The following is an 11,436-nucleotide window of genomic DNA, read 5'->3' on the forward strand; positions in this document are numbered from 1 at the left end:
CATCCATTACAATAGAACCCTCATCAACCTGGCCGTGTTGCGGGCGGCGAGGCAAGCCCGGCTTCCTCGCGTCGCGTCAAGCCTCAGGAAACCGCTGACTGTCACGCCTGCGGCGCCGGCTGCATCGAGCGAGCCGTGGAGCTGACCCCGCAGGCTGCGAGGGCACACATTCCGGTGATGGCGGCCCAACCCATCCGCGCCTCTGCTATTGCATCTCCACTGATCTCACGCACCTGCAGGACCTGAGACACACCATGCCCGTCAAGGCCATGCCGGCTCCACGAGACCATGGCCAAGCAGTGCCAGGCCTGCCACCTCTTTGGTTCAGCGTGGCGTCCTCATCACGGCTCACCACCACCCTCCTTTAGAAACTCATCTACACAGTACTGTGGGCCTGGGCAAGCACTCTTGGGGCAAGGTATAGCCCGAGACTCAGCGTTTTTTTGAAATTAGGAGCTTTGTGGTGTGTGTGGATCTCCTCTCTTTTTTCCTTCTTGCTCTCATTCATAACTCTCAGATTCTTGCTTACAAGATATTTTACCTCTGAAAGTAATTGTGATAATTGGCATTGACCCACTCAAACTGCTATGGTGGAAATTCGGGCTTGCTGAAATAGTTGTCTGCAAATCTTCGGTTTAGGTTTTTCTAAACTGTGTTCCCTCTTGATGAACTGAAAGCACCAATTAGCTAAAGCGCTATTTTCCAGAAAGTACGTGCTTTTTATTTTTCTTGCAATCTGACACAGGTGAACTGATCTTATTATCAAAAGCGCGAAAAAATATTTATTTTATTTTATATGAAATGCTATTCGCTTTGCAGAATAACCATTTATTTAATTATGTTTGAAGAGCAGTTTTTACAGATGTAATTTATCTCTCAGCAGACTCTCTCATCTTTTGTATGTAGTTTGGCTCAAGAAAATCTGTCTAGAGTATTTAATTCAAGTTTTGATGGGGCGATAGCAGTGAGGATCAAATTTGATTTGATCTGAAAATTGGTGTAACAAACCTTTCCTGAGTGCCTTCAAGTCTTTCTTCTTCCAAGTTGGTTTAAGAGGAGTTTTGTTTCTCTGAAACTGCTTTCGCCACCAAAGCGTTTTGTTAGATTTACAATCTGGGGGGGTCCTAAATGTGCTTCCGTTTGGTCTCTTGTTGGTTTAGTCGAGGTGAAAAATTAAATTTAAACCCAAGTACATCGACCTTTTCCACTGATCATTCATCAGCACACGTCGTTTATGTAGTAGGGTGATGTCAATATGATTTTGATTTGATAACTGCAAACCTTTCAGAACAATTTGTACCACAAATTACATTTTGCATTAAAAATGAAGCCTTTTGACCACATTAGGATTATTTTATGAAAAATAAACTTTTTCGAATGGAAATATAATGTGTGAGAGAAATTTAACTGTTGCCAAGCAAGATTTTATTATTACAGTTGTTTAAGCTTCTTTTTTTTTTTTTTTTTTTAAATCATTTGTGAAAATGGTATTATTTTACTGTAATGCAATAAGGCTCTACCACTGAGCAACTGATAAAAACCACGGCAAGTAATAGGAATTCCAGAACAATTTCACAAAAGAAGCAGGTGTACCTTATTACCAAAATATAAATTTTCAATAAATACAATGTCATCCCGTGCAGATGTTTGTCTTAGTTACAAGAATCTGAACAGATTCATTGATATATGTGTGACTGACATTTAATCAGCTAGGCAGATCCTTCGGTTTCACTGTTTAGAGCCCAGTGAGATGGGCAGTACTTGCTTATTAAATATCACTGCTGGAATGCTAAAGCGACAAATACAGTTTCACATGGTGCGAGGTGTGCCCTTATCACGCTGCTTATGCACTGATATCATACACCCCTCCGCTCCGTTAGATCTCTTCAGCTCATTTACTTTATTATTTTATTGTGGTAATGTGAAGATTCAGCATTGTTTTGCCATCACGTGTCTCAAAAGTTTCTTTATCTTAAAGTGACTAATTGATCTTTTTCGTTTGTTCTGCTGTTTTATTAAATAGACAGTTTTCTGCCATTGTAGCGCTCATTCACGTTGATTTTAAATACGCTCCTCTTCTCGACGTGCTCGGCTCAGTGTAAGCTGCCTAAATGCCACTTTAGAAAGCGCCTTGCAGTGCACTTTTTGTGATGTGCATCATGCAAGTATTTCTGGGGTTTTAAAGCATGCTTTCAGTGGTAAATCATATCCCAAAGTGCACGAGAGACATTTGGCTGGATGTTGGACACCATTGTGGCGTGATCCTAATGCCTATCTATTTATTATTATTCATTATTATTATTATTATTATTATTAACCCGACTCATACTAAGGAGCAAATAAATAGGATGCACTGGATGGAAGTAAAGTAATCAAGTGTAAAATATGAGATGAAATAATAATTAGTAGTAAAATATATATTTTGCACATTTCTACTATAAATATGTATATTCACCACTTATTTGTTATTTCGGATGATGTTTTCTCTCTGAAGCCAAATCCAGTGTGCAGAAACATTAAATATGGCTCTTTCTCTGGATGTCTTCTCAGGATTGATTTAAATCTGGGGCGTACTGATCATACGCTATGCAGATTTAATTACTAGACATTATCGATTCTGTCGAGGAGCATGTAAGTGGATTGATATATGAAGACTGTTAAATGGTGCTGTCTTATGCGAAATAGTGCTTCCAATATCATGCTGTGAAGGATTCAAAAAGACCTTTTGTTAATTTATTATTCTAGTTCATAAGCAGCGCAGTAATAAAATACCAGCGAGCGAATCAAATCGCGGCTCCTAAGCGCTGATTTTTATGTGAATGAAAGAAACCAAAAAGATAAAATGCATGAAATGGAGAAAGCAGACAGAGCTTTACTTCTGCATGCGTCTTTAGTTCATCAGGTAATTAAAAAAAAAAAAATAAGGTGGTTTGGCTGTATGGGATAAACTTGATAAACTTATTTTACTTGAATAACGATTGTGACAATTTTGTTTTGAGGTCATTTACCAGCCTCTTTGGAAACAGCTGAGGACAGAACCAAGTTATATTTATTAGAGCAATCATGACAAACATCACACATTGTTAATCACGTGGAGCAAGTGAAAGTGGAGCAACATTGCGCTGTTATAATAAACACATACAGATGATACGCTCCTTATCTCTGATCAATTATCCCGTAAATTGTTAAAGAAAATACAATGTTATCAGAGCTCAAATCAGACTGTCATTCAGCTGATGCTTTTGTGCATGTAAACACAGTCTCTACTGTGGTAGTTTGGTAGATATTTAGTTTATATTAATCTAGAAAAATCAACTATGACTATCAAATCTGAGCTACTGGCAGCCTCAGTAGCTCACCAGACATCTTCTCACTGCCTCTCAGCCCACCAAGTAAAATCATGGGCGTGTGATGTTCTTTGAGTTCTGTGGGGAAAAACACTTGCTAATTTCTTCAGTAAAGCCCTTCCCATGTTCTCTCTGAGCCGACTTTGCGTATAGCCTATGAGTATAACCAGAGCATTCAAATAAAACATTTTTGTGTAGTGTAGCAGAAAGTGCTAGTTGGAAAAAAGGTTATTTCAGTGATTACCAAGACACAAAGTTGTAGAATTTCAGTGCTTTTTATTGTGTGCTGAGGCAGCTGGAGGTCCAAGATAACAGAACATGTCATGAAGACGGCTTTAATAGGTGTGGCAGTGAGATGGCAGAGGCGTCACTATCTCTGCCAACTTGCTTGCTGGACTGAGGATACTCCAGGGTGTTTTATCAGGAGCCAGATGCAGTAGTTGTTTCGCCAGAAGTGAGACGATTACTACTGTGTTGACCAAAGTGGTAGTGGCGTTAACTGAAGTAACTGCTTAGCTCCATTGCCTTTATTGTAACGTTGTTTATAATTAAATGAACCATGGAGAAGCGGACATCTCTTTTAACGAAACAGCGACTGCACTTGTGCGCCGATCCTGCAACTGCATGGAGCTATAAAATATATTGATGATAAACATAAACATTTTAAAGAGACAATGTTCGTAACAAGCAACTTCTGATGGGTCTGTGCTAAATGATGCGATTAAGCTGTAGAAAATAAAAATACGTTTTAAATGTAGCCTGAGATGCATCCCAAAGGCAAAGTGCGTCCAGAAACGATCGTTCATATGGTTTAAAAATGAATAAATCTTCCTTAATGATAGAAAGACCTGTTTCATAAAGCGGCATATGTATTTCGTGAAAGCTGTGTTGTTTTTCATGAGTTTCAAAGTTATCCTTTGTCAGAACGTTCAGTGTAATAAAATCAGGCGATACTCCGAGGTCGTCACTCAGTTTTAGATTTTGAGTGTAAATCCTAACGTTAATATTTCTGTGTCACGACAAATCAGCACCATCTTCCGTTTTCTGGAAATATTCAAGATCATTTTGCTATTCTCCTGAGCACTGAGTTACATCAGCATCTAGCATCATAACTGTAAATATAACACCCATAGACTTCTTGCTGTGGATCTGTGTACTCTACTGTAGCTGGCACCTTTTGGGTGGAAAAGTACTTTTGAGTGTGGTAGAAAGAGTAGATGAGCTTTGGGACAGACTATGTATTTTAAAATTATTCTATATTAATTATACTTTTTTTAAATTAAAAAATAAATTTTACCAATGGCAATGTATATGCCTTGTGTATGATCACTGCAATTGCACCTTGGAGGCTATATAATAATTATAATAATGAATAAAAAAATATAATTTAAGTAAGCTTATTTTAAATGTTTTTTTTTTCCTGCAAAATGCATATGGCTGTGCTTTAACTTAGAACTATTCTAAATAAATGTTCATATAAACTCCTTTTATTTTTGCATCCAGGATCAGTGCCTAGAACCAGTCATGTTGGAGGATCTTTTAAAACAATTCTCTAAATCTGGATCTCCGTCCGTACGAACAGATCAGGTCGATGCATTCTGTGCAGAAAAGAGAGGCGTCGGATGATTAGAATTGAAGTGTCGCGCTTATATTTCCAACGATTGCGTTGTTTTAAGCAATTTAAAGCTCCTGCATGATCTGTCGCCTTGTTCTCACCTTTAGAAAGTTTTCCTGTGTACAGTTCCTCAAAAGATCTTCCCTGTAGTCTCTATGGTGAGAACTTCCTTTGCATCATAACTGCAGCAGAGGCACCAAAGTGCACTGTTGACTCAGCGTAATAATTCTGCTCAGGGGAGCGTAGATCTTCGTTCCACAGAATGCTAGACCGACGTCCTCTTGTAATACGTGTACCACAGCCGGAAGTCTATTAATTTGACCCTGCAGTGTTTCTGTGGCAGAGAAGGTTTTCAACCAGTGTCCCTGTGTGAAGCGCCCTCCGGCAGCATATCACTGCAGCGGCGACAACCTGCCGCATACAGCTGCGTGCTGAGCGTTCCTCGAAATGACCTTGGTGCCGCTAGAAACTTAGTCCATGTCTTACGCATGGCATGTGGGTCACCAAGGCAGCTGGAGCCAAGAAACAGTTCCAGAAGTTCTAGATCTGTTTTAACAATATGGCACACCTGTATTGTTTGTGGAAAAGAAAAATAAAAAAGTTCTTTAAATGTTTCTCTTACAGTTGATTGTCTACAAGTCATTTTGCATAAGCATCCTGCTCTTATATATACCCTCAACATTTCATATTTGGATACGTACATTGTCATATTCACATTTTGGATGTCACATTCAATGCCTGATTCAAATGAGCAGTAGGTCTATTCTCAAATGTTTATATACTTTTAAATATAGTATGTCTTTTAGTGTAGTTAATTTTAAATGGGCTTTTAAAAAAATAATTTCATTTTAATTGTAGTTTAATCTTGTAATTTCCAATATATTTAACTTAAGTTTAGTTATTAGAGTTCTGTGAAAAGTGGTTATAAACTTAATTAAAACGTTAGCAGTCAACATCAACTTATGTGTCAGTTTATGTAGGTTAGAAGGACAGCGTTGTTATTTCTGTAGTTCTGTGGACTAATTAACGTTCATGAATTTAAGTTAGCTCGCCACATTATTTTTATTTTATACTTCCCTGTCACTACCGAGAGACTCGCTTACACATTTAGAAATATCCACGCATATCCTCATTTTCTACATCTGATTGCACCTCGTAAAATCCATTAAGCTTTACCTGCAGCGGTTGCTGTTATAAAAGACCGGTACAATTTGAACTCACTGTAGCAGAAAATAGATGCCATTTGCTTAGTATTAGGCGCTATTAGCAAAACGTGTAAATTAAACCGATATCTTATTCTCCTTCCCCAGCAGTCTCGGCCTCAGCCTCCCACTTCTACCCCGAACACGTGCAGCAGATGGCGCTGTGTCCCTTGTGCTGAGCCCGGCAACAAAACACGTCACCTGCGTACGTCACGCACGTCGTGAGTGTTTGAACGTGGCGCCGCGAAGGCGAAAATAAAAAAAGATTACGCGATGTATGCTCTGTGCTTTTAAATGTCCGCAGATCACACGGGAACGAAAACTTAATAAACGAATGCTTGCTTACGTTAACAGTCGATGCTTGTCGCGTTATATATCTGCTCTCGTTAACTGAACAGATATGACGGCCACGGTAAGCTATGTACAAATAGCTAGCTAATTTATTAACGGACAGCTGTGTAAACATGACTGTTCGTTTAACGTTATTAATGATGATGTCTGTTGTTTGTTGATACAGGCTTGTAATAAATGGAAGGGCTTGTTCACCGTTGGAGAGGAGTTTGATGATGAGGTTTGGAATTTAGACCACTTTAGTTGTGAAATAGATTTTAAAGTTGGTATACTTTAGTAATGTCATTTGCACGTTAACTGTACACTTTGTAATGTGCTTAGAAGTGCCATGACAGACTATAACTTGTATTTCGCTAAGGTCTGCCTTTTATTAACAAATGTAAGCACACACACAAAGACGTTTGCTTGGTTATCTTGTCATCCGGGATTTCTCATTTGTAGGATTTGCTTGAAGCTGATTGGACGTGTCCACCTGAGCAGGCATGTAGTACAGCTTCTTCTGTAGCACCATCATCTGAATCCTCACATGTGCAGCAGAGCTCTGTTAACTTGTCAAATGCGTCCGAATCTGGTTCGGTTCTGACTCTTCGTACCCCAGCATGTGGCACTATCAGTGCCCTACCAGATCTCTCCATGCCCTGCCATCAGTCAATCTCTGCATCCGTTTCTTCTCTCCGATTGCCAGTGTTATTCTTGCAACCTCCCTCTGAACCAATAAACCCTCCACCCCAGGAGTCTTTTAGAGTCCTACAGAGAGACCTCCCTCCTCAAGATGACTTTGATGACTGGGACGTGGATCTGGAGGAACTGGATAGCATTCCTCAAGTGGTTTCTGAGCCACAAAATAATCCAGCTGCACCCTTAAAAAACATTTCACCCGCTAAACGCATGAGGCCGTCAGCGCCAGAAGTGTCCTCTCATGGAAGGTCCGCCGCCATCTCGTCAGTGTCCGTTACACGGCCCTTAGTCAACACCTCATTCGTGTCCATTATCCAAGGCCCCATGAATCCATCTACCCCTTCGCGGAATGCAAATCTCATGCATGGTCCCACAACTCCAGCCTCGCGATTCCCCAGACCTGTGACTCCCAGGCCTCCAGTTGCGTCACCTCAGCTGGGGGCTTCATCACATAGGACCCCGCTGAAGCCTAGAGGGTCTCTCTTCCACTCTGTGTGTTCCACTACGGACTCCTCTTCCACATTTACACCTCGTGCTCTCAACACGCCTGTCCTGACCAATCACCTGGTCCAGCTGGTGTCTGCAGCCAATAAGACCCCTCAGAGACCACAAAGCCGCATGATGCCAGCCAAGGCACGCCGTTTTCCTGGCCCGGCCGGAGCACTTCCACTACAGGTCAGCCAAGCCCTATTTTGATTAATTATTGTTAGTGTCATACATTATGTACTGCTCAGAACTGTTAATGTACTGATAGTCTATCTATGACTAATTGTATTTCTGATTAGTTTTGATTTTCTAGTTCAATTTCTGTTTGTCGTGTAGGCCAGCGGACGAAGTCTTGATGACATTGTTGTGGCGGTTCCTCAGGCAACCTGCACATGGAGCTGTTGCTCGCCAAGAAGTGATGTATGTACATTGTGCTAAGCTTAATCTTTTTTTAAACAAAAAAGGGTGAAATTATGTAGATTTAGATATTAGGTCTTAAAAAAGGGTTAAACAAAATTAGAATTGTTTACTTGCATCTTAATAAAATAACTCAATGAGGCGTGGCTTTGCAGAGTGATTTGAGAGGAGGGTGGGAATCTATTTTTAAAGATAACCCACTATCACTATCCTCTCTTAAATTGTCTACCCTACCTTAATTACTTCACCCTTATGTCGTTCCAAACCTGTAAGACATTTCATCTTCAGGATGCAAATCAAGATATTTTTCATGGAATCTGAGTGCTCTCTGACCTCTGTAGACTGCAAGGATATTACCATTATCAACGCAAGGGCGCCAGTAATCAGGGTTCAACCGTAATGTTACAAAGAAGACTATTATTTTGCACAAAAAGTAATATTATTTATTCAACAATTCTTACAATCTTCCAGCTTATGTACCCCAGCTTATGAGTGTAATCAGCATTGTTACATTCAGCATGAGTGCGCTTTCTACTGAATGTAAACAACTCTGAAACAACTGTCAATGGAGAGTCAGAGAGCTTTCAGTTTTCATTAGAAATCTCTCCTCTCTTTGATTTCTAAAGATGAACGAAGGTCTTATGGGTTTGGAGCAACATGAGGGTGAGTAATTAATGATATCGTTTAAGTTTTTGGCTCAACTACCACTTTATAGTGAAATGTATAAATATATAAAAGCAATTTCCAAATAAAGTGCCATGTGAAATCTTATGCATCACAACATTATAAAATGGGTATTTATTTAAATATTATCTAATCATTATATTTAGTAGTGTTAAAGAAAAAAGTTGTTGGTGTTAAATCTAAATGTAAAAATTGGAAAAATATGCATCAACAATTATTAAATATCCACTTTCGGTTAGTACCAAAATACATTGGTAAACTTTTTTTTTTTTTAAAAGTTGTGAAATTGCTTGCAGGTCCACTTTCTCTCACATACTCACAAACCTGCGCTCATCAGACAAGATGTCCATTTTTCACAGCAGGTTTCCAGCTCTCAGGTGATTGAGGAAGAGGAGTTCAGCAGGGGTCCGTGGGCAGTGATGAAGACTGAGATGGGATTGGACGAGAAGAACCCTTCTTGCTTTCTTCACTCTTACAGTGTTGTCATGGTACTCCGCAAGGTGAGCTAATCAGAAATGTCAAATGAGCTTTTTACTAAGAACAAAACTTTGTTAGTTTTGCAGAGTTCTTCATTTTCATCCAGAGTTGTACAATAAATATTTATTTCTTTTTTATTTATGCCTAAAGTGGAAGTCCATGGCTGTAATCAGGACAAATGAGGATCTCGGCTCACAAATGATTAACACAAACATAATCACTGTTGTCATCAGTCACCTTAAAGTGATTATTAATGTAATTTTAATGTGTTTTGCCCAGTGTGTCATAACGATTCTCTGCTAATGGTACACGTGTGTTAAATATTCATTAGGCTGACAAATGCTGATTAGCTTTTCACTTGATTCATTACCAATGGCCTTGAGGCTGCGCTGCAACTTATGCTTTTTCTTTCTCTTATTCTCGCTTTTCTTTGACGCTTATTTGTGACTTATCGCTTTCTCATTCCAGGCTGCTCTCAAGCAGCTAGCCAAGAATAAGGTCCCTAATATGGCTGTCGTCTTGAAGAGTATCACGCACACACATGCAGATGCAAAGGCCGTCTTCAGAGATCCAACAGGTACTAATAATTAGGGATATACACCACCAGGCAGTGACTAAACAAAATGAAAACTGTATTTTAGCTGCTTCAAAGTTGCCACTATTTTGCAGATACTTTCTCATCCAACTTCATGGGGTGAGAGTTGTTATTTTAAAAACAGTTTTAGTACTTTACACTGTAATAACACAAACAATTTGTGTGTGTGTGTGTGTGTGTGTTAGTGCTGTCAATCAATGGAAAAAAATATTTGGTTAGATCAATTGCATTTAAATATTTAATTCAGTTAAACTAAAAAAATTTACCACCTTTAATCATTTAGTTGTTTAAAATGTTTCTCCGTTGTGATATGGGTGGCCATATCCATCCCATTTTCTCTCTCACACACACACACACACACACACATGCACACAATCACAAAGAATGAAATCAGGAGGTCACTGACTGAGCTGGTGTTCTTGGTCTGATTGCACTTTCGTTTTCAGAAGTCTTTTTTTTTTTTTTTTTTTTTTTTAACTTCTGTGTTTTCTTTTGCACTGTGAAGGTGAGATGCAGGGCACAGTTCATCGCCGCCTGGTGGAGGAAAGACTGGGAGAGCTCAAGACAGGAGCTGTGTTGCTACTCAAACAAGTAACTGTATTTCAGACCTCATTATAGACCATCAGAGGAGATTATATACACTTTAGATTATTTAAAGCGCTGTGTGCTTATGTGGGTATTACATGACCGTCCTTATATTTGTAGATCCAGATCCTTTACTCTCCTCTGTCATTTCCAGTCTTTTACTTTGTTTTATATTGAATAATGAGGCAAGAAGTGCACATAATTCTCATTATTTTTAAAGGTGGGTGTGTTTTCACCATCACATCGAAATCACTACCTGAACGTCACACCCAATAACCTACTCAGGATATACCCGCCTGACGGGGTCTTCCACAACTCCCAGCCATCCCACTCTCCACTGGTGAATCACCTTTTTGTTCTCAAGTTTATTTTGACTTTTCTTTAGTTTTTATTTTCTTCTCCAGGTGTTTAATGAGCCTGATCACGGTCCTCAGCGCTTTACTTGTTTGTTCGTGGAATTAGTTGGCCTCAGGAGATGCTTCCTTTTAAAATATTCCTTATGCAATTTGTGTGTTGTTGTCTTTTGCTTTTTGTTTTTTTTTTCCATTTCACCCTGGTTGTTGCGTGCACTTGCAGGAGCTTACGTTGCATAGTGAATCCACAAGGCCTGCAGGGGGCCCTGTGTCTCTGATGGAGCTCCACTTTGATGATGAAGACGACAGTGAAAATGTGGTTGAGGAAAACCTGGCTTCAGATGGTTTAGACACTGCAGCTGTCTCTAATGAGCTCTGTAAAGCACCTACAGTGTCCGGACAAACGGGAGACTCAGCATGGGACACAGGTGTGTATGTTGGTGTATGATCAATTAAGCAGTATCACACAAGCAAGTGTGCTGTTTTAGTCTCAAAGCGACGTACTGGCTGAAAGCTGGTGTGGCACAGAATATGCGAGTGGAGTGACAGATTCTTTTTCTTGCTCTAAGGGGGTATATTTGGTTCATTTGATCTGGTGCAAAAAAGAAAATGTTACAGTTGGACCTGCTTAACAACAAACTTAAAG

The 11,436-nt window shown here is 39.6% G+C and overlaps 1 protein-coding gene across 1 annotated transcript; it reads left to right on the plus strand.

Annotated features, from left to right (window-relative positions):
• Positions 1-6,363: 6,363 nt before the first annotated feature.
• Positions 6,364-11,202, plus strand: LOC122332627 (homologous recombination OB-fold protein-like; the record flags this gene model as incomplete). The annotated part of the gene is made up of 7 exons (XM_043229985.1): positions 6,364-6,576; positions 6,682-6,735; positions 6,957-7,868; positions 9,726-9,834; positions 10,358-10,443; positions 10,658-10,777; positions 11,014-11,202. Coding segments are annotated over exons 1-7 (1,482 nt in total), but the record flags the coding sequence as incomplete, so codon positions are not given.
• Positions 11,203-11,436: the final 234 nt, after the last annotated feature.

Source organism: Puntigrus tetrazona, unplaced genomic scaffold (assembly GCF_018831695.1).
Source record: "Puntigrus tetrazona isolate hp1 unplaced genomic scaffold, ASM1883169v1 S000000130, whole genome shotgun sequence".
Classification (NCBI taxonomy): Eukaryota; Metazoa; Chordata; class Actinopteri; order Cypriniformes; family Cyprinidae; genus Puntigrus; species Puntigrus tetrazona.